This window comes from Marmota monax, unplaced genomic scaffold (genome assembly GCF_021218885.2).
Source record: "Marmota monax isolate L192 unplaced genomic scaffold, Marmota_monax_Labrador192_F-V1.1 WCK01_AAM20220418_F8-fsc00125, whole genome shotgun sequence".
Lineage (NCBI taxonomy): Eukaryota > Metazoa > Chordata > Mammalia > Rodentia > Sciuridae > Marmota > Marmota monax.
This window is the reverse complement of record NW_026695235.1, coordinates 10,084,895-10,108,733: the sequence shown is the minus strand read 5'-3', so window position 1 is coordinate 10,108,733 and position 23,839 is coordinate 10,084,895. Positions and strand designations below refer to the sequence as shown.

The following is a 23,839-nucleotide window of genomic DNA, read 5'->3' as shown; positions in this document are numbered from 1 at the left end:
AACCCAGTGATCTTCATGGCTATTAAAAGTACGTGTCCTATTCGTTTTCTCCAGTAACTCTAGGTACGCCTTCCAATCAGGCCTGAGTAGTTTGAAATTGCTTTCCCCCTTTCCCTTGGGTACACAAAGGTGAGTAGTGACCCTATTTTGAAGGGTGGTCTTGCAGCTGATTCATAGCTCTAGATGAGGTGGCCTCACTCACCAAGTGTCTCTGCTGTGTCTGAGAGACCGGATGACTAAGCAGGATCCTCATGGCACAAACGAGGCCTCAGGCTCTGGGGGTGGGGTTCAGGAGGCAAGTGTGGGGTGCAGAGGGAGTGTGGCTTTGGAGGGGGACAGAGCTGGCTTCTACTCCTGGGGCACACGCTTTTCTAGCTGTTTTCCTGGACAAGTGCCTGAGGGCTGGTTTCCCATTGGTGACCAGGAGAATGCCACCTCCCTGCAGGGGGTTGTGGGAGTGACACCTACCCAGACATCCCCAGTCCCATCACACCAGCCTCAAGACTAGGTAGGACCGTCCTGCCCAATCCCTGAGACCAGTGAGGGTGTGTCCTCCATTTCTTTTCTGCAGGCACGCCCCCTCCACTCCCTGTGTGGTCTTCAGATCCTAAAGGACCTTATTCTTTCCCCATTTGGGCATGTTCTGCATCTTAGTCATTGAACCTGTGACGGCCCCTCCACTCAGCTCTGTCTTTGCTTTGCAGAAGCCCACGTGGAAGCAGTGGCCATAACAGCCCATGACACACCACCCCAGTGATCTCAGAAGTGTGGCCTGAACAACTGAAGTCCGTAAAAAAACAAACCCAAAATACCCCAACCAACCAAACAAACAAAAAACTCACACCCAACAAGTTAGAGTATTATTTATTCAAATAAACCAATATATTCTATTTCCTTTTCAATGGTCTATATCTTAAATCAGTGCAGCATATAAGTATAAAAATAAGGTCATTTTAGAAAACTCCATGTTTTGCACAGCAATCGTTTCTACATTTGTCCACGGCCGCTGAGCCCCTTCGAAGATGGAATGAATATCTTCTTGTTCAAATCACAACTATAATTAAAGTCAGTGTGCTGGAAATGGAGGAAAATTCCAAAAGGGAAATATAAAATCATTTTAAGCATTGCCAGAAATACAAGTTACACTTAGGAACCATGTGTTAAAAGATATAAATCTGAGATATGCATAAAATACATTTTGCCAGGCTCTACTTTTGGCATCTGCTTAGAATTCAGTGCAGGCTGGAAGCTCTTCCACCAGAACCCTAACAGCCACTGCCCACGTGGCAGTGAGCCCCGTCACTTTAAGGAGAGATGAGTGGCCCCTTCCAATGCCCGAACACAGGCATTTTAAACCTCAAGAATGGTCAACAGTAAAATGAACAGAAATGGTAGAAAATATGTCATTTTAGATCCCATGAATCTGTCATTAGCACGTGACAGATCCCATTCATTCTCCGAGTGCTCACGTGTACCGAGCAATTGCTACACCAAGCAGAACTTCCGCCCTTGCTGATGACCATGTGTGACATGGCATCCACAATTAGGAAAATGTGTGTCAGGGGAGGTAACCCCCAGTTCTATACCCCTAGCAACAAAGAACACAAAATTGCATACAATTTGTTAATAAATTTTATTGTGATTTTTAATATTGATTAACAGATCCTTAATTAGCAGTTCCCCCCACCCCCTTGATCTCAAAAGAAGATAGCCTTTGAATGCCCTCTGAACACTTTGCTCTGAGAGCCCGGCTCAGAGACGTGAAACTTGTGAAATTTCTCTTCCATGGAGCCCCAAGATGTAACAGGTGGAAACCCGCTCACATCAGGAGACAGCTCAGAGTCCGCAGCTGGCCTTTACCAGAAAGAAAGAGGCCTGGCCATGGGGGGACACTGGGCTCCTCGTGATACGCCTGTCTGTGCATGTGTTGTGAACAAAAACTTGTCTCCCAGCTCGTTGGAGACCCCGGACACACATCAATGTCAACGTGGGGCTGGTGGCAAGAGAGGCCCAGGTTGCTTGTCTCCTTCTAGAGGCCCCACTGTGAGCACAGCCGTGTCAACTGGAACCACGTCTGCACCACACACCCAGCACCTGGGTGACACAGCAGAGTTACAGATCCATACCAGCAAGGTTCTGTTCGGGCTGTGACATGTGGGGCTCTGTGGGTGCGTCCTGGGTACAGGCCAGCCTGGCCCCATTCATCCTAAACACTGCACACCTGTGAGGGAAGGGCCTGGCCCATTCTCAGTGTGGCCCTGCCCCACAGGCTGTCCCACGCTGATTCTGGATAGGACTGAGGTTCACTTTGGGACCTCCTGGACCTGCTAGGGATGCTGAGGCTGGGGGCCACCCTGGGGGCAGGGCTCGGAGGCCGACAGCAGTGACATGAGGAAGGATCTGGTTTCCCTCAAGTTCTTCTTTCTGGAAGTGTCTGGGAAAGGAGTGTGGTCAGAGTGGCTGGGCTGGCCTGAGTTACTCTGTTCTCGGGAAGAATATCCAGGCAGCAGCTGCCAGGCGCCCTTCCCAGGAGCTCAGACCCCATAGGTAACCTGGCAAAGTCCCCTGGCCTCAGTCTCTTGACCCTGCCTTCCAAAGTTCTCAGTCGTAGCCCTGGACCTGCAGGCTGAGGCCTGGGTCCCGCTGGGCAGTTTGGGCCTCTCTATTTACTAGAACAGGGTTCTAAATACGGCTATAAAGCAAGTTCCTTCAGTCTGATGGCTCCTCTCCTGCAGTGACCAGTCTGAGAGGACCCTCTGGGACATCACTACAGCGTGGGCAGGGCCAGGACCCTGAGAGCACCCCTGGGACAGCAGCCCACAGTGTCTTTGCACAAATGCAGACTGTGGGTCCACCTCTCTTCTGGCTCCTTCCTGTCCCGCCCTCTTCCTGGAGTCTACCAAACACCGATAACCCTGCACTCTGTCTCTGGAGTGGACATCCCTCCCCAGCTTGGGCAGCTCACAGCCCACCTTCCCTCAGGCCATTAATGCTGATGGGGATGCTATCTTGAGTATTCCTGGATCTCTAAAACAAATCACATCTCCACAGATCCAGCAACTGTGAGAAAGAAATCTGAGGTGGCCGGAATGAAAGCACGTTTCCTGAAGGAGTCAAACCTGCTTCCCTGTCAGTCAGCACACTGGAAATCGCATCACCCCTCCCCCACCCCCCAAAGAATTTTTCCAGATGGCTTTTGAATTGATAAACAATCATAAGTTCAAGTCTAAAAAATGTTAAGCCTAATAGAGATTTGTGGAGTTTACCTAGTACTAAAAATCTAGTCTCTCCCTTGGCAGACCCCACAACTGTACCTTTTATGGTGTTGGGCAGTTTTTCTTTAAAAAAAGAAAAAAAAAATCTTAGGGTAAGTTTTTTTCCCTGAATGGTTCCATAATCAATTCTAAATAGTTTGTGCAAGAGAAAACATATTGGGTTTCTCCCTGATTATCTGATTTCCACTCATAAGGACAAAGGCTGTGAAACCCAATTACTCCTGGTTATGAAACACAGTTTGGCACTGACTTATTCCTGGGGACATGGAGCGGCAGGAAGCCAGAACTCAGGATGGGACCCTGTGTGGCAGATCCACCAAATGGGATGTGGCCTGAAGAACTCAACAAACCCCCATTTTTGACTAAATAATTAAATGATTCCTCTTCTTGCTCCTCTTAAGGGAGAGAATGAATCCCCTAATTGCAGCCAAATCCCCAAATCTATGGCCCCAAGCTCCATGGCGTCCTTACCGCTGTCTTGCTGGGAATGGCTCCACAGTTCTGATCACTGACCCCAAGGCTATCTCCAACTCAAACTTCTGGGCTTCAGGATGAGCCCAGAGACGTCCTTCTCCAGGCTCAGAAGCACAGTGCTGAGCTGGAGCACCCGGGGTCGTGCACAGGGCAGGGCTTCTTCAGTGCCAGGCACTTGTTTTGGGCTCAGAAGAAAGGCAATAGGGCGTGGCACATGTGCCAGCGGATCAGATACCAGTCACTCATGGTTCCTTTAAATTCCCAAGGGGGAAAAAGACTCAACCCCCACCTCGCTTCTTGCTGTATTTTAGAAATAGTTCCAGTTTCCGAAGGCAGGGCTTCACTTCAGACTTCTGAGTAAGTTATCAAGAAGGAAGCAGCACACTACTTAAAATAAGCTGGTTCATGGAGAACCTGCTCCACTCTGAAGCTGAGGAGGCTTCTAACATGCAATCGTTCAGTTGCTCCTTTCAGGCCAGGGCTGATTTCCAGAACCTTCCATGGTGAATTGCAAGGTAAAAAATGACACCCTCAAAGGGCTGCAGCCTCCCTTCCTGTTCAAAGCAAATCTCTCTGCGGGTGTGTCAGGCAGTCTCAATTTACATAACTTGAGGAGGTGGGTGTCACTATCACAGTTTGGACTCAAAGTCCAATTTTCAGCTGCAATGCATGCCAGGAAAGTGTCCTAAATTCAACTGTCTGTTCCACTCTTGTTGCTAAATTATGCTTTTGTAATTTAAGCATTCCCATTAAAATGTCACATCCAATGGCATCGGAGATGCAAAGGTAGGGAAATTAGATGCGCAGCAAAGAGCATTATTGTAAACTCCATCCAGGGCCTCGGGGAACCTGATCTGTTAGGCTCCTGTATTCTGAGAGCTGTGCCTGCTGATCTGCCGCAGCAGAACCATCCCCACTCAGAAACCAGGAGAGCAAAGAGGAACAGACGGCACCTGCCCCAGGACCCACAGCCCAGCTGCCGGCCACACCCCGCACCCCTCCTGTTATTTCAGGGGTCAGTTTTTTTACAGCAAAGAGGAGGTGCAGTTTAGGATAACTGGCTTCACTTTGATACAAAGAGGCTCACAAAACAGGAATCCATGGAGAAGTCATCGGGATAAGAAGTGAAATCCACTGCCAGAGATGTCTAGCTCTGCAACACATTTTGAAATGATCAGCAGAGGCCAGCCAAGACAAGAGCAGGCGAGGACACTCCTCTCTGCCCTCTGTGTGCTCAGCTTCCTCTCAGATCCAGCTCAGCTCTTCCCCCACGGGAATCTCACAGAAGATTCTTTAGGCTGCCAGCATCTACGAGCTCACCATAACCTGCCTGGGTGGCCCCCATGTCTCTTTGGCATGGTCACGTATTTCTCAATATGGAGGTGACTCAGGGACCTCATGAGCAGAACAGGTGTCCTGAACGTCCACACACACAGCAAGAACACTCCTGCGGGGGAGGGGGTGCTTAGCACTGCTGATAGGAATTCTGTAACACGCCGAGCCCGCCCAGTAGCACTGCAAAGTGAAGAGAGAAGGGAGACTGGCTGGCACCTTCTGATTGCATCAGGTCATGTAAGCCGGCTGCAGCGAGTTAAGGCTCCACTTCTCTTTGGCAAAGGCCTCAAATGAGCAACAGCAAGTGGGGATTTCCCCCCAAACAAGGACACCGCTAATCACCTGTCACCAAAGGCCAAAGGCACAAAGGCCGACTGCCAAACAGCTCTGGTTGAGTGCATCCGGGCAGTCACCCTGAGCCCCGCAGTTATGCAGAGGGAAGCACATGGCTTGAGAGCACAGGGAGAATCAGAGCTCCTCCGTGTCCCTCACCTGGCTTCCTCTGCAGTGGGTCAGAGCGTGGGCCTTTAGCCACTTCTCTGTTTCCCAGAAGGGGACCAACCAACCCACTTCCAGAGAAGACCTAGAAACAGAAACAACTCTGCCATCAAAGTCGCATTTGTCTCGCTCCTGAAGGCCCTGCTAATTGAGCTGTGCAGGAGGAAGGGTGTGTGGTCGCGGCCAGCATGGCCACAGAACCAAGCTCAGTGGACCCTTCTCACCTGGTGGGATGAGGACTCTGGCGGGTGAGGACATAGCTGGCATCAAGCTGCGCCACCCCACCCAGTCTCAGGACCCTGGGCAAAGTCATAGAGGTAGTACTTTAACTTTCCACCAACAATAGCACAGCTTCATTGGGTACAAAAGAGCAGGTCCCCTTCACCTGTGCCTCGACAGGAAGGAGGCCCCGCGTCTGCAGGAGAGGCTGGTGAGGGCTGGGGCAACGGCTCCTCCTGCACCATGTTGCAAAGTCTTCCAGTGCCACCCAACCCACGCCAAAGCCCGGTGCAAAATACCCTTAGATACTATTAATACAAAAGCTCCTAGGAAGCTAACAGGGTTATGCACACACATTTTTCAAGAGGTTAGAGAAAGAAAGCCAGTCATGGCTTGCCCCTTTTTTTTCTTTGATGACACACCTGGTCAGTTTGCAGCTCCGTAAAGCCTGAAGCCTGATCCACTCCATTTTGGTTTAGAATGAGGTGTTTTTTATTACCATTTTTCTTGGAAGTAGGAAAGAAGAACCGGAAGCTTTAAGATCAAGAATAATCAAGGTACAGTGAATCTGGAAGGCATGTGGGAGCAGGACGAGATTCCCAACCAACGCACAGAGGAAGGAGCCTGGCCCGACCCACGCGGCACCCTGGATGCGGAGTCCTGTGGAGAGCCAAGGTCAAGGTCAGAGAGTCAGACGTGGCTCTTCATTTCCAGCGATGCCTGACGAGAGAGGACTCATCGTTGACGACCTCGGGGTCGCGGGGCGTGTGCCGGCACTGGAAGGGGATGAGCAGCAGAAGGATCAGGATGAGGAGGATGACTCCGCACACGCTCATGAGGGTGTAGGAGACGATCCACAGAATGGGGTCATTCAAAGCCTGGGCGGGGACACAGTTGCTGGCTATGTCTTCGGTGGAGAAGGGCCCCGAGATCTCAGACACTGGAGCACCTGCGATCTCTGAGGAGACAGAAGGGGAGAGATGCACGGCTCTGAGCTCAGCGGTCCCCTCCAGCAGAAAGAGCATGGAGGACCCCGGCTGTCACCTCCCTGCAGCACACTGGGGTCCCAAAGGCTGGGATGTCCTAGTGCTGGGAGGAGGGAGGCTTTGGGACAGTGTGCCTTCAGGGATCCAGGCCCACACAGCAAGGGCAGCACCTTCCAAGGTCTGCAGGAGCTGGGGCCACGGAGAGGAGGGGACCCTGCAGAAGGGCACGCACAGCCACAGCCTGCAGTGCCATGGAGGGGACAACACCTGGGCCTGAGCCTGGTAGCCAGCTAAGTGGCGTTGCTGTGTGTCCTCAGAGGAAGAGGAAGGGAGCGGGAATTCTAGTGGAATCTACTCGTGCCTGCCTGGCCCCCGGCTGTGTCCTCTGCAGCGCCAGCCGGAGCTCACGTCTCACCCTGGAGTCAGCCTGGCTCAGCACACCCTCCCTGCCCCACTCCTGTCCCATGGGTGGATTTTCAGCATCTGGGGGACCCCAACCCAAAGGCTGCAGCATCTAGTTCACGACACGTGGTGACCAGGAGAACCACAGGGAAGGACACGGCTGTCCAGACTCAATGACAGAGAGAGTGCCGGAGCCCTGCAGGCAGGTCGGGGCTTGGGAGGCTCTCATCTACGTGCTTGGCCACCTCCCCTGTCAGCAGCGCGGAGCCCTGAGCTCCACCCTGAAAACGACAAAGGAACAGGCCTTGCTGTCCCTCTTTTCTGTCTAACTGCAGAAACGACTACTCAGCCCCCCAAATAACACCGCCAAGCATCTAATTTTCCTGTGATTAGAGCCCCAAGATCCTGGGGCTGAATATGATCCTCTCAATTGAGGAAAGAACAAGTCAAAATAATAATGGAGTAACGGTCTGAAACGAGGGAAACAGCCCTGGGTCCTTTGTAAAGAAGGTACATTTTCTGGCTAGTGGACTTTTAAGGGCCCAGGCAAAGATGGGCAATGAGGAAGGCCTGTGGGCATGGCCCTCGGTCACCCCAAGCCCTGGGCGCCCACAGCAGCTGTCAGCCAGGACATCCTTGGGCCAATCCCCTGCCACTTCCTTTAGGACATCAAGTTTCACTGGAACATGGCCACATCTGCTCATGTGTGAGGTCCACGGTCACTCGGTGCTCCGGTGGCTGGGCAGCCACATGCACCATGAAGTCAGCAACACCTAAGGTCATCAGCACCTGGCCCTTCACGGAGGAGGCTGCTGGTCATGGCCTGTACCACCATCAAGACACATATTTACTAAACATTTTAAATAACTGAAAAGTAACCCTACTCTTTACTATGAAGTCAATATATGTTTATGATAGAGAGATCTGAAAACATAGGGAGATAAAAGCACACTCATAAATTCACCAGTTAGAAATAGCGCTGATATCGTAGGGCGCCATCGTTTTCTATACACTGATTTTTTAAAACCAGGATGGGACTATGTGGTACTTGTTGTTTTGTAAACTCTATTTTTACTTTACATATGATATATATATATTTAATATATACATTACCTATATTAAAATCACATCTTTTACTTTTTAATCCAGGCTATCCTGCTGACCACACACACACAAAAACTATGGGTCTATCAGATTGTTGACCAGTTTCCCACTGCGGCCTTCTCTGTGCCTTCAGCATTGGCACCAGTGTAGACAGGATGCAAGAAAGGTGGAGCCTAAACCGTTGTTCAGAGTCTCAACTTCAGAAAGAGCGCCTAGAAGTGAACTTGGGGCCGGCATGCTCACTTTCAAGCTTCTTTACACCTGTTGGCAGAGTGTCCACGGGGAGCCCGGTGGGCATGAATGCCCACCCGCATGGCGTGGACAGCCCACTCCTCTCCCCACACAGCACAGGAAACAAGGACTACGGTTCCCCACCTGGCTTCACGACACTCACAGCCCTTGGCTTGTGAGGGGGTTGCTGTTGGACAAAAACGATTGACCTTTTATGTTTTATCATCGTGGATTTGTAGGAATCCTTCTCCGGTTGCCCGTGTTTTCCTACAGCAGGTCGCCGTGGTGTGTGTGTGTGTGTGTGTGTGCACATGCGTGTGCTTACTTTACAAATGGAGGAGCTTGGCTAGTAAGATGATGGAAAGGGAACAGGCTCAGTACAAAGATCAGAGCATCTGAAAACAGTAAAGCACGGAGAGATGAAGACAGGCTTGGAGCCATCTCTGCTCCCAGTGAGAGGTAGAGAGAGTGGGGGCAGCTGTGTTCCTGGACCGGAAACAACCAAAACATTGGGCAAAATATATGAAAAAAGATGGGTAACAAAGAGCACCCTGCGACTGCCCCAGCACACCCCCTGGTGGCCGCAGGATGGGGATGCAGGCAGAGGCCACGGCCTCCAAAGAGACAGGCAGAGGCCCAGGAAGCCCAGGCCGTAGGAGTTCCGGGCAGAGTCATGTTGAGGGGATAGTATGCCTCGTGGGCCCCCCTTGGGCCTCTGGCTGAGCATAGAGGCCGTCCATGTCTGTGGGTTCTGTATCCACAGGGTCATCCTGCTGCAGACCAAAAGTATTGGGGAAAAAACAGTGTCTGTACTAGGCACATGCAGGCTTTTTTCCTGTTGTTATACCCCAAACGATACAGAACAACATCTATCTACGTGGCATTTATGTTGTCGTAGGTAATATAAGTCATCTACAGATGATGAAAGTTCATGAGAAGATGTGTGTAGGTTCCATGCAAATCCACGTGGGAGCTAAGCATCCTTGGGTTTGGTACCAGTGGGGTCCTAGACCAGCCCCTGTGGGCTGAGGGACTGTACTGGTCAGAGAACACAGAAAGGCCATGAAAGAGCCTCTAAAAGGACGTGAAGGAAAGGCCTGGAGTCCAGACAGGGCTGGGAAGAGTGCCTTCTCCCCAGCTTTCTGTTTCCTGTTTGCTCCTTCTTCCCCCGAGTGAAGGGAAAAGCAGCAAGCAGTTCACAGGGCTTTAGCTACAGCACGCAGAATGGCCGTCCTAAAATTCACTCTGACTCTCCCTGAAGAAATCAAAGAAGCAAGACAAGAAAGCACAGGCTGGAGGAGTTTCAAGATGGTGGAAAAGAGCAGGCCGCTTTCCCGGCTGCTCTGTGGAGTGAAACCAAGAAAGCAGACAGGCAGCTCCTCTGCAAGGTGGGTGAACCGAAAAGAAAGGTGGGGGGACTCCCCTGGAATTTAAAACTGGACATTCAAAGCAGATCGGGAACTCAGGAGGTTGGATACAATAAAATAAAGAAGAAATCCCCCGTGGTCCAGCCACTGCTGCAGCCAGAGCGGCCCCTCCATGAGCACAGTGGAGGGATTTGGGGATTGAAGGAACCCACATTTTTAGGAGGTCCAAGGCGTGTCTGGGTATGGAGCATTTAGAGATCCAGGACATTGCCCACTAAACTGAAATGCCCACTACACAATATCCTTGTTTGGGAAAGAAGCTGCCATCTCTCCATGCAGCATGTGGAAGACAAAGGGGGGACAATTTTGCAGCTGCAGCACAGGGTGCTGGCAGCTAAGGAAGCCAATTCCTGGCAAACCCGAGTTTGACCCAAAATACAACCAATAAACACACACTGCATGACATAGAGTGTGCTTACGTGACCAGCAGAAAACCAAACCTGGAGAGAAGCTTACACAGGGGACAACTGGTCCTGGAAACCCACCCAGCTCTCCCACTCCCCCACCCTCTGGCTGCTTGCTGGACTGGCTGGGAGAGGTGCATCTGGCAGGGAATTTAGAAGGGTAGGAATGGGAGAGATTGAATTTAGAGATTGAACCCAAGACCAGGAAACACGGGGGCTGCAGGTGATATAAATAACTAAGAATTGGGTCCCCCACTGTATGTTCACAGGGCATTTGCTACAGCACACAGAAGGGTCGTCCTAAAAATCATATAGTGTTTCCCCACTATATGAGTGGAACCCAGGGGAGATCCTGGGATACAGTCTTCCAGCATAGACTGGCAATTACTGGGCCCTGGTGGCTCACAGATTTAAAATCTCCAGACCTATTGGCCCACCTAAGCCTAAACCTTGCCTCCAGAAATTCTGCCTATGAGATTACCTCTCTCACTCCAGCAACCCACAGGGTGGATCATCACGCACCAGAGGACCCCACCTAAGACTGCTGAGAAGCTGAGAAACTTTTGAACTCCAACAGAAAGAATTCTTTAACTTTTCATTGGGTTTTTTTTTTCTCTTCTCTCTCTCTCTCTCTGTCTCTCTCTCTCTTTCTCTCTCTTCCCCTTTTCTCTGTTTAATTGTGACCTTAATGGTACATGGACATTCATTCATACTGACATTTGTTTTCTTTAAATCATTTCTAGCATTTTTGAAGTCAGTTATTTTCATTGTTTGAGGACTAGGATATTTCATTAGTATAGTTTAGTTTTGTTTTGTATTATTTTTATTTAAAAATTTATATATATATATATATATATATATATATATATATATTCTCTTAGCTGTTTCCTTTGATTCTATTTTTGTCTTTTCTTCTGCTAACAGTCAATCTCTATTGTTCTTTCACTCTTCCTTTAACTTTTTACTTCTTCTTTTCTCCTCCTCCCTCATAATCATCACGTCCTGTATCACTTCTGTTCTCTCCTTGTCCACCATTTGAAATTATAAAACCTTTTGCAAAGTTGCCATTTTTATTGTAGACAATAACTGAACACATCATTTCTGTGTATTGCGATAATTAACACTGTAGACTTCATAGTAGGAACTATTTGGTTTAATGCTGTAAAATTGTTTGCATTATTTATTATTATTTGTCTTCCTCTAAACAGTGAGGTACTGGAAACCTTCAGGGACAATACAAGTCCACAGGGTAGAAACTCTACTACCTCAGATCCATACCGCTAGATGGGTAGACACACAAATAACATGAAAAAACAAGGGAACAAACTGCCCCAAACAAAACAAGATACTTCAATAACAGACTCTAACTATATCACAGTGGAAAAAAATATTAGAGAAGGAATTTAACCAAACTCATCTGAGAAGTAAAGGACAATGTAAGGAGTGAAATCAGAAAGAAAATTCAGGAAGTGAAAGATCACTTTAATAAAGAGATAGATTCTGAAAATAATCAAGCAGAAATCCTTGAAATGAAGGAATCAATAAACCAAATTAAGAATTCAATGGAAAGCACTGTCAACAGACTAGATCACTTGGAAGACAGCCTGTACTACAAAACAGAACTTCCAAGAAACAAGGGATAACCTGAAAAGACCAAATTTAGGATTTATTGGGATAGATGAAGGCATAGAGACACAAACCAAAGGAATGTACAATCTTGTCAATGAAATAATATCAGAAAATTTCCCAAACCTAAAGAATGAAATGGAAAATCAAATACAGGAGGCTTATGGGACCCCAAACATATAAAATTACAATAGACCCAAACCACGGTACATTATTATTAAAATACCTTACAGAATAAGGAAAGAATTTTAAAGGCTGCCAGAGTTTAAAAAGGCAGGTAACATTTAAAGGGAAACTAATCCAGATCTCAGCCTTCTCAACCTCAGAGCTAGGAGGTCTTGGAAAAATGTATATCAAGCTCTGAAAGAAAATGAATGCCAGCCAACAACACTGGCTGGCAAAATTACACTTCAGAATTGATGAGGAAATTAAAACCTTCCATGATAAACAAAAGTTAAGGGTTTACAACTAGAAAGCCTGCACTATAAAACATGCTCAATAAAAAATTTTGTGAAGAAGAAATGAAAACCAGCAAAGGGAAGAACTACATTACAAGAATAGTCAATCAAATGAGAAACTAATTCAAAGTAAAAACCAGAAAAAATCAAAATAGAAGGGAATAAAAATCATTTCTCAATAATAACATTAAATGTAAATGGCCTAAACCTATCAATCAAAGGACAAAGATTGGCATATTGGATTAAAAAAGAAGACCCAAAAATATGCTGTCTCCAAGAGCATATTGTACTCATAGGCAAAGACATCCACTGACTGAAGATGAAAGGATGGGAAAAACGTATCACTCACATGGATTGCATAAACAAGCAGGGGTTTCTATCCTCATATCAGATAATGTGGACTTTAAGCCAAAAGTTAATCAGAAGGGACAGAAGGACATTTCAGAGTCCTTAAGGGAACTATATATCAACAAGATATAACAATTGTAAATATTTATGCCACAAACAATGGAGCATCTACATGCATCAAACAAACCCTTTTCAATTTCAAGAGTCAAATAGACCATAATAATACTGGGTGACTTTAACATGACTCTGTCACCACTGGATAGATCCTCCAAACAAAAACTAAATAAAGAAGCTATAGAATTAAAAAATACAGTGATATTGACTTAACAGACATATATAGAATATTTCATCCATCAATGACTGAGTACACTTTCTTCTCAACAGCGCACAAATCCTTCTCTAATATAGACCATGTTGGCATACAACTGTAATATCACCTTAATATATTCTTAGCATCTATGGGGTTATTTTGAGAGCTCCCTTTCCATTGATACTAATTTTGGGATTCTTGCTTTTTTCTTGATTAGACTTGTTTGATTTTTATCAACTTTTAGCAGTACTATTTCTTCTCTATTTCATATATCTATGCTCCTACTTTTATTTTTTCATTCCTACTAATTTCAAAATAATTTGTTATTCTAGCTTCTTTCTGATACAAGTACTTTAAGTTATAAATGTTCATTCTGATTACTGTTTCATCCCAGAGATCCTGACATTTTGAGCTTTTATGATCACTTAGTTCAAAGCACGTCTAATTTACTTTTCTTGCACTTTCTTCCTTGACCTCTGAGACATTTATAAGTGTGCCATTTAATTTTGAAATAGTTGACAGGGGGTGGGGGTTGGGGTTCTATATATCTTAAGGTGACTGATTTCTAATGTAATAAAACATGTAAGAAATACAGTCTGCATGATTTCAAATTTTAAAAAAGTAAAGGAAATGCTTTTTATATTGATCGTATTGGAGATATATATATATATATATATATATATATATATATATATATATGTCAAAACATGTCAAAACTGATCAAATTGCATACTTCATATATGTGCCCTTTGATTACTTTAATTTTACCTAAATAAAACTATGGGGAAAAAAAGAAAGCACAGATTTGTTCTAAGTAATTTAATCACACCCCAGGACAAGTCTCAAGAATATTTTCAAGAATATAAAAACATTTAGCACCCAGCAGGGTAAAAGTCCACCATATCCAGCATCCAACAAATACTGCCAAGTGTCTGAGTCCATTCAGGCTGCTATACTAGGTATCAGAGACTGGGGGCAGGCTTTCCAACAACAGACATTTATTTCTCACCCTTCTAGATCGGAGAGTCCAAGGTCAAGGCCCCAGCAGATTCTGTGTCAGGTGAGGGCTTCTTGGTCCACACACAGCTCTGCCTACTGACTGTGTCCTCATATGCTGGGGGGTCAGGGACCTCTTTGGGATCACGTTAGCAAAGACACTAGTCTCATCCCCAAGGTCCCCACCTTCAAGTACCATCATATTGGGAATGAGGTTTCAGCATATGAACTTTGGAAGGTCACATGCAGTCTATGCAACCGAGTATGCAAAGAAGCAGGAAACACCACTTAGAGTTCATAAAAAGAAGCAAGAAAACAATATACAACAAGAAAACCAATCAGCTGAAATTTACTAAGAAATGATACAGACGACAGCTTCAGAGGACACCACAGCAGTTTCTGTCACTGTACCTCCTGGGGAGGCCGGGGGAGCCAGTGACACGCCAGAGAGTCCTGAGCCACATGGCCAGGTGCAGTGAGGATATGCTTCAGAGAGACCTACCCACTTAACGACATCACCATGGAAACTAGGCAAACCAAACACAGAGGACACTGAAAGCTAAATAGAACATCAGTTCACGGGGAAAATTCCAAGGCACTGAATTACATCGGCAGAGAATTCATAGGAAAGGAAAGGATGGGAGACAGAAAAAAATGACTGAAGAAATAATGACCAAAATTTTTCCAAATTTGGTGGAAACCATAAACCACCAACAGAAGAGACTCAAGGAACCCCAAGCCTAAGAACAAGGAAAGAGGACCCTAGTGAATTGCCGAAAACAAGAGACAAGCAGAATATCTTAAAAATGGAAAGAAAATAAATGATACAAGCAAAGAAACAGGATAAGAATGAGAGAAGACTTCTGGTCAGAACATGCTGGAAGATCGTGGAGAAGCATCTTTGAAGGACTGGGTGAAAATCAATTGTATTCCCAGCAAAACAAAACAAAACAAAACAAAAAAAACCTTCCAAAATGAAATGCCATAAGGATGTCGTCAGGTTCACATGAGCTGAAAGAGCTCATCATGAGCAGATCTGCACTAAGTCCTTCAAGCAGAAGAGAAGGGCACTGGGTGGGAAGCAGGCTCTGTGCGAAGGGATGAAGAAAACCCAAAGTGGTCACTCTCTAGTGTGTTACAAGAATCCTCATTTCTTACTTGGTTTTTGTAATTGGTTGATTTATTTATTGTTGTACTGGGGACAGAACATGTTAGGCAGGTCCTCCACCACTGAGCTACATGCCCCAGCCTGATTTTTTATGTTGAGACTGGGTCTCACTAAGTTGCCCAGCCTGGCCTCAAACTTGCTATTCTCCTGCCTTGACCCCCAGAGTCGCACACCACCACACCTGGCTCACTTTAAATACGGAATACTTGAAGATCATTGGCCAGTTAAAGCAAAGACAATGACAATGTCCTGAGTGGTATACAGGAGGGAAAGTGGGTCTTAGATTACCCGAGGGGTGCACTGTGAGAAGCTAGGGGTACACCCTGTAAACCTCAGAGCAACTCCTCAAAGAGGTCCAGCTAGCACGGGAGCCAGGGAAACACAAAGAAACAAACGAACTCGATACAAAGGGCTGTAGCCACATCATAAGAGGGGGAACAAAGAACCAATGACACAGAAAAAACAGATCCAGGTTGAGCACTCCCACTATGAAGACTCCAAATCTGTAATGCTACAAAATCTGAACCTTTTCAAGTCCCAACATAAAGCCACAGTGGAAATGTGTACACTTGTGCTCACGTGAGAGGTGCAATCCCAAAAGCAGGCACAACAAATACACTGCATATGATGACCTTTGAGGTGTGCAAATAAGGTGCAGAGGAAATGTAAGGGGATGTCAACTTTAGACTTGGATCCCATCCTCTGGATACCTTGAATGTCTGCAGATATTCCAGAGTATGAAGACCCTAAAATCTGAAGTCCTTCTGGTCTCATGCATTTTGGATATGGAATACTCAGCCTGTAGCAAGAAGGTAGACTGAAACAGCCCTGTCAATCATCGCTTTACAGAAACAGTCGAAACCGGGGACTGGCAACCTTTTTTCTGTCATGGGCCAGAGAGAAAATATGTTAGAGTTTTTTGGGCTACATGTTCTTTTTAATTTTTTTCCCCTAACTCTTTAAAAATGTAAAAACCATTCTCACACAACAAGCTCCACGTCAGATCTGGCCCGCAGGCTGGCATCTGCCAATCTCTTGTCTGAATGCCCCAGTTAAAAAACGGAGGTTGTCAAATTAGGTAAAAAGCAAGGCCCAGCCGTACGCTGCCAATAAGGAACCACCGTCCGTGTAGAAACCCAAATGTGTTAACAGGGAAAGGGTCGAGAAGGGTGTCCCCTGTGGATGTCACCGAAGGAAGCCCAGAGGGGCTCTGCCTGCCTCAGGCAGCCGGAGCCAGGGAACTGCAGGAAGGAACACAGTGACTCCACGAGTCCTAGCAAAGGTCCTGCTTTGGACAGAATCACCCCGAACATTTTTGGACCTAATAACAGAGCTTCAAAGCCCATGGAACAAGATAGTCAGGTCCACAAAAGCAGTCAGAAATGGCAACGCCCCTTTCTTAAAGGCAGAGCAAGGACATGGAGGTGACAAGTGGTACAGAGGACCTGAGCCACCACCAACTGAGAGGACCAGCTCGGGACTATGCAAGGGTCCAGTCGCAGCAGCAGAATGCGCCTGTTTCCAACAGCACACAGGCACTGACTGTCATGGACCGAGTCCTCGGTCACAAGAGAAACTCCAGATCATTTAAAAGGGTCAATTCATGTAAACCATGCTGTCTGACCACAGTACAATTGAATGAGATGTCAATGACAGAAAGCTATCTGGGAAATCTCCAAATATTAGGAAACAAAATGACACATTCCTCAAACTATAAAAACTCCAGAAGGAAACACAGGAGGAATTCTTTGTGTTTGAGCAAAAAAATTTCTCACAACACCAAAAAATACAATCTATGAAAGAACTTCTCTTCCAAAGACAATACTATGAGACTGAAAGGGAATATCTGCAAGTCACATTTCTGATAAAGGACTCATATCCTCAAAATATAAAGATCTCTGAATAACGAGGAAAAGTACAAAAATGGACAAGAGGATTTTTAAAAACTATATATCACAGAAGCTGAGTGAATGGTCAGCAGCACACGAAAAGATGTTCAAGACTATTCGTCATTAGGAAAATGCAAATTAAAACCACAATAAGGGGTTGGGGATGTGGCTCAAGCTGTAGCGCGCTCGCCTGGCATGCGTGCGGCCCGGGTTCGATCCTCAGCACCACATACAAACAAAGATGTTGTGTCCGCCGAGAACTAAAAAATAAATATTAAAAAATTAAAAAAAAAAAACCACAATAAGATGATGCTAAAGACCTATTAAAATTTTAAAAAATGGCAATATCGGATGTGGGCCAGGAAGAACGGGGGGCCTGCAGGGGGAATGACTACCATACAGCCAGACTTTGGAGAACAGCTGGGCAGGCTCTCAGGAAGTGAGACACACCTGTCCTGTGGACGACCACTCTCCTCCTAGGTGTTCCTACAGGAGAAACGGAGATACACACGCAGGGTTTGCACACCACCGACAGCCGGTTGAGTCGGTTGTCCTTCCAATAAGACTGATTTGTCGGGATTGTAATCATCCCCATTTTACAGATGAGGACGCTGAGGGTGAAAAGGGCACTAAGATCACACAGACCACAGTTAGGCCAAGGGTGCCCGGCTCACAGTGGGGGCTAGGGTCTTTTCCTGGACTGAGCAGGGGTGTGAGGCTCTCCTGACATGCAGGCAGCAGCAGACCACGGCTCCAGTCAGCTCTGGGTCAGGAGGGGAACCTCCGGGCACCCCATGGTGTGCGTGCCACTGAGCTGTGGGGGGCGGGGGGGCCAGGTGGGCTCAATGCACTTTTTTAAAAAAAAAAAAATTCATTTTTCAGTTGTCATTGGACACGATATCTTTATTTTATTTATTATTTTTATATGGTGCTGAGGATCGAACCCAGGGCCTCGCATGTGCTAGGCGAGTGCTCTACTGCTGAGCCCCAGCCCCAGCCCTCAATGCACTTTTTCTGTGTGCTAGTTTCAACTTACTACAGTTTCCTGGGATGTGACCCCTGCCAGTGAGGGGCACAGGCACTGAACATTTTTAACTGAATGCCCCAGTTAAAAAACGGAGGTTGTCAAATTAGGTGAAAAGCAAGGCCCAGCCTGGTCCCAGGCAGCTTTCTTTATAAAGTGAAAACACTCGCGCTGGAAACCACTCAGAAGCTCACCAGCAGGTGAAAGGAGGTAAACAAATCGTAGTACATCTCTATAACCCAGCTCTGCTCAGGAATAAGAACGCGTGAGCGGCTGGTGCACTGAGCAACCAGGGCTCCAAATAACCGCGGAGCGCAGGAGCCAGGCAGAGGGACGCACGCTGTGATTCCATTTATAAAAGGTTCTAGCAAGTGGCAAGTAATCTCCAGAGACAGAAGGTAGGGGCGGCTGCCAGGGAGGGGGTGGCGGAGCAGGGCCGGGAGGCAGGGAGCACAACCTGGCACCTGGCACCTCCTCCACAGGTGACAGTGTCGGGCACACACGCGTGCAGGGCTCAGGGAGCTGTACCTGTCAACAGGACCTGTTTTGTTTATACGAATCATGTCTCAATAAGACGGCTGAAAAAAAGGTAGTCAAAAAACAGATCTTCCGTAGGATCCAGCATCACGCTTCTGGGATACGTCCCAAGGAGATGGAGTGGGCGTGTCGAGGACGCTCCTGCCTGCCTGGGTTGGCGGCTGCACTGTCCACAGAGCTGGGATGTGGGGCGAACCCCGATGCCCATCAACAGAGGAGCAGGTAAAGGACATGCGGGGCCCAGACGCAAGGGAGCATGACTCAGCCACAAAGGGCAAGGACGTCCTGCTGTCCGCAGAAGAAGGACGTCCCGTCAGGTGGAACCAGCCAGGCACAGAAGGAGCCGCTCGCATGTGCCCTCTCGGGTGGAAGCCAAAACATGTCCACCTGAAGCAAAATAGTGGGGGACTGGGGTGGGTGCAGGGCGGGGCAGGGTGGGAAAGGGAGGCTGTATTTGATCAGCACCTGCTGTATGCATGATGGAAATGTTGCACAAACCCCATTAATATGTACAAACTTTTTTTAAAAGCATGTCAAACTAGTATGGCAATATGCAAATCAATGGATGTGTAACTGATATGATTCTGCAATCTGTGTATGGGGTGAAGGTGGGAGTTCATAACCCACTTGAATCAAAGTGTGGAATATGATATGTCAAGAAATTTGTAATGTTTTGAACAACCCACAATAAAAAATTAAAAAAAAAAAAAAAGCATGGCAAAAAATGACACATGGGACCTGATCACATTTGGGTTAAAGAAACAGAACCAGCCTCAGCCAGGCCAGGTTGGGAAGACAGACTTTAGTATTGTTCTTCAAGCTGAACGCCTGAGTTACACTTTTTTGTGTATGACTTGAGTGTATAAGAGAAACACAGAAGATCCCAACATAAACTTTTCATCAACACACACATTGTTACTTTTATAGTAGTAATAATGGTTTTGGAAACAGCCCCTGTTTAAGGTTGTCAGACATCAAGCCTCAGCTGCAGACAACCATCTTCTGCCCTTTGCCACAGACTAGCACAGCCGGGAAGAAGCGGATTTCAAGTCACTTCTAGGGGCAGTTTCTGGAAATGCCGTCACTGATGGTCTGCATGTTTCCTACACACCTGCCGATTCTACAACCAAGAGACAGATTTTAACCCTGTATGTTGGTTTACAGACCAGAGATCCAGGCACACAGTGGGCAGGAGGGACATGGGCTCTGGGGTTGGCCTTCCGTGATGCAGACCCGAGCTCCCGCTGTGAGCCGGGCCGTCCTGGCTTAAGTGTGGTCTGTGGGATCTGAACTACCTCCTTCACCCTGTTTCCTCATCTGTCAAACAGGGACAATTACAGCCCCTACAGGTCAGTGTTGTTGGGAGGAAAACCATATCAACTGATGCTCAGCGTTTAGCACAGGGTGTTGGGCAGGGTGGGGTTAGGCCACTGCCCGCTGTTACTATTTTGCTATTTTTAATGTCTTGGGTAGAAATTTTGATTCTGGCCTTTTTGTCTGTCATCCCCCAAAGGTCAGGACTGGGTTGATAAGCAGCTCCTGGGAAAGTTCTATGTCACCAAGCACAGAGATTACAATGGTCAGATCTCCCCCATAACATACAGCACAAAGGGAACCACCCCACGGGCAGAGAGGGCATGTGCGTGGACCTGGTTTACTTGGAAGAATAGGCTGGAATTACCGGGGTTCTGGATCCAGGACCCATTTCCTTTGCAACCATGTGAAAGCCAGGTGTCCTGTGCTGCAAAATGAGGAACCAGCGTTGCCCCACCTGTCCTTGGGGTCCCCTGGTCTTGGTACCTTTTGATTACATTCTGTGTGGATAAGCAGAGGCCTAGCTCTGAAACTCTGCTCTTAGCAGCTAAGTTCCCTATTTTTAATCACAGGACTGTACCAGACGATCCACTCCAACCTGCGGCAAGAAAACCTTGCCGTGAAATGACTGCCGCGATCCATGATGCGTTTCAAGTTGGACAAGCTGAAAGCTATGCAGTTTTTGGGTGTGAAATGTCTCAATCTATAAAAAGAGATGGATGGTATTTCAGAAGCTTCGAGGCACTGAGATAACAGAGTTGCAGACTTAGCACTATTACTTGCCCAGCTGCAGCCGCCAGCCCAGGCCACACTGCCGCTCCTCTCCTCCTCCGGTGGATCTGGGGGAGACTGGATTAGCGGTTCCCTGTGGGAGCAGAGGTGGGGGGGCAGGGCGGCAGAAGGGAGCATCTGCGAACTTTTCCAAACACTCATGGCTCTTGCACCACCGCTGATATGCCCTGGCTGAAAATGGGGTTGAGGTCAACTGTGTGGTATGGGAGAGCTTCCAGGGATTTCTAACCAAGGATCCTCCACTGCTCCCTGATCCCAGCCCTTATAGGGAAGCCAGACCCTGTAAACTGAGAGTCCTCTTACAAAACAAAGATAAAAGACACAGGGAGAGAAGGGACACTCCCAAAGATTGGGGCTCCATCAACTTGATTAGTGTAATGGTGGCACCTGCTCCTATTACAACACAGCCCCAGGATAAAACGTTATCCCTGATTTTTGTCTACTTTACTTATTTACTTTGGGGTGCTGAGGGTTGAGTGCAGGGTTTCATGCATGCCAAACATATGCTCTACCACTGACCCACTCCCCCTGCAATTATTTTAAGAGACAGGGTCTGGCTATGTTGCCTGGGCTGTCCTGAACTCCTGCCTCAGCCTCCCGAGTAGCTAGAAATATAGGGGCATCCACTACCCCCAGCTCTCCCCCAATTTCCAAATAGGTAGCTGAGACCAGAAGTAAAAGCCCTTCCTTGACCAGAAGTAGGTGCTACTGCTGAGATCTCAATGCCCTGAACACTAAGGAGTGGACACCTGGGCTGAGACGCCTGAGAAAGTCTAGCCCATTGGTGGAAGGGGACGGGGATCTCCACCATCTTGGAAGCTCAAGTCGGCCTGAGGTCTGCAGAAGGTCTTGGGGAGAAGGGCAAGAAAGAATCTCCCATGAGAACTGGAACCCTCAAACCTCCACCTCAAGCATGGTTGGAGTCTAAATTCACACAACTTAGTGTAGAAACCTAGAAGTTCTCATGGTCAGAGGACACTGAGCAGTAACCACCACAAAACGGTTTTATGGTGACCTGCTCACAACCCAAGGCACACTGAACTCTCCTAGGAGGAGAATCAGCACTCCCACCAAAGAGGAGCTCTACAAAACATTACAAAACAACCAAACAAAAATGTCCACCACGAGAGGGAAGTGTCTCCACAAAAGAAAGACAAACTCTTCATCAATGAAAGAAAAGTAGAAAAATGGATGCAGAATTATACAAAAGCTGCATTCAAAATGCCAACAAGATCTTCTGTTTAAATAAGTTGATTCAAATGTTCATAAAACAAAAGAAAAATTAAGAAAAAAGAGAAGAGAAGCTTTACACAAAAGGATAAGGAAAGGAACCAATACTAATCAATGAGCAAGAATAGGAAATCCAGGAGTAAAGATGCATCTTCCAGAATTTACTGGAATTTGATGTGTAATAGTTGTGGGATTTCAAGTTAGTAAAGAAAAGATAGACTGTTTGATAAATGTTATAAGGAACAATGGGATAGTCATCAAGAGGGAGGCCGTTTAATCCGTATATCCTACACATATTCTATGCAAGGTAAATTAAACATAAAAGTTATTGAATAAATTAAAAAAAAACACTTTTAGTGAGAAAAGTTATTTAAAAGGGGACAGTAAACCCAATTGTCTTAAAGCAGAAGACTAAAATGTGTAAATACACAAAGTGAATATTTATTACACTGAAACACATTATATGGAAAATTTTCAAAATTCACGATTGAGATATGAATTCTAGGTTTTCTTAATTCCCCTTCACAGACTTTCATAAGAAAAATCTTTCTAAGATTCTCTTATGAAAGAGAATTTTCTTCAAGAGAAAGAACTGCAGTATAGTGTTCCACTGAATGAAAAGTCAACCATTTGTTTAACCCACTCTCCTTTGATGACTTGTTGGCTTTCTCTTTGATGAGAAGGACATGGGAGTACCATTCTGTAATTCCTAAATGATGTATTGCTTTCATTCTCTTATGAACAAAGCTGCTGTGAACCTTCTGGTCAAGACTTTGGGTAGACGTCCAGATTTCTTTGCATACACCTGGGATTAGAATTGCTGAGTTATGAAACAGGCACATGTCTGATGTTAGAAGAAATCGTGAAGCAGTCATTCTATTCACACCAAACACTTCCAAGAACTATGAATCCCTAAATTTAGGTTTAAAAAGGAAATTCCACAAGCCTTCCCCATTCATCACGCTCAATGGTGATACATGGAAAGTATTCCCCTTAAAGACAAAAATGACCATTATTATCATTTCTATTCAATACTGTCTCAGAAGGTATCACATAATAAACATAAATAAAATATGTGAAGATTATAAAAGATTAAAATGTATTATTTTCAGATTATTTGAGTATCTTAGTGGAAAATCCAGTGACTCTAAAATAAAATAGGAACTCAGTGATGTGACTGGATAAAAGATTAATGTAAAAAAACTGCATACTTACATAACAACCCACTAGAAAACGCTATTTTAAATCATCCCATCTACAGCAACAGCAGGAACTAAGAGGTGCCTAGTACATATAATTTTTATGGGGGGGGGGGGAATCACAAAACACTGCAGTACACCATAAAAGAAGAACTAAACAAATGAAGAAATTTAGCACATTCTTGGGGCAAGACTTCATATCATAAAAATGGGTATTATTCCCAAATTAATCTATAAATTGAAAACTGTGCTCACCAAAATACCACCCATCTTGACAAGAGAAATGAAAGGACAATTTTAAATAAGAATAAGGAGAACGGCTTGTTCATGTGCACAAAGATGTTCTCTGTAGTACTGTGTGTACTTGCAAATATGAGAAACAACCCAAATGCTAATCTACATGAGATTGGGTGAATAATCTGAGATTATTCACACGTAAGGATATGATATAGCAGTTAAAACAAATGTCCTGGTACTCATATCAACATGGAAAATCTAGAAAATATAATGTAGAACTGTGAAATCAAGTTAAAGTATATGCATATTACCATAGCATTCACAGAAATTGAAAAACAGAAAGAAAACAAAAACAA

The 23,839-nt window shown here is 46.1% G+C and overlaps 1 protein-coding gene across 4 annotated transcripts in view; it reads right to left on the bottom strand.

The window, feature by feature from the left end:
• Bace2 (beta-secretase 2) overlaps positions 1–23,839 on the bottom strand; it is an 89,571-nt gene that overhangs the window by 1,586 nt on the left and 64,146 nt on the right. For 3 of the 4 annotated variants that reach the window (XM_046439099.2, XM_046439098.2, XM_046439100.2), the window contains one exon: positions 848–6,759. The exons of the other annotated variant lie outside the window; for it this stretch is intronic. In XM_046439099.2, coding sequence (XP_046295055.1) covers positions 6,506–6,759 — 254 coding nt within the window. In that variant the 3' untranslated portion in view covers positions 848–6,505. Of the gene's footprint in view, positions 1–847; positions 6,760–23,839 lie in introns of those variants that run through there. 4 annotated transcript variants of the gene reach the window in all.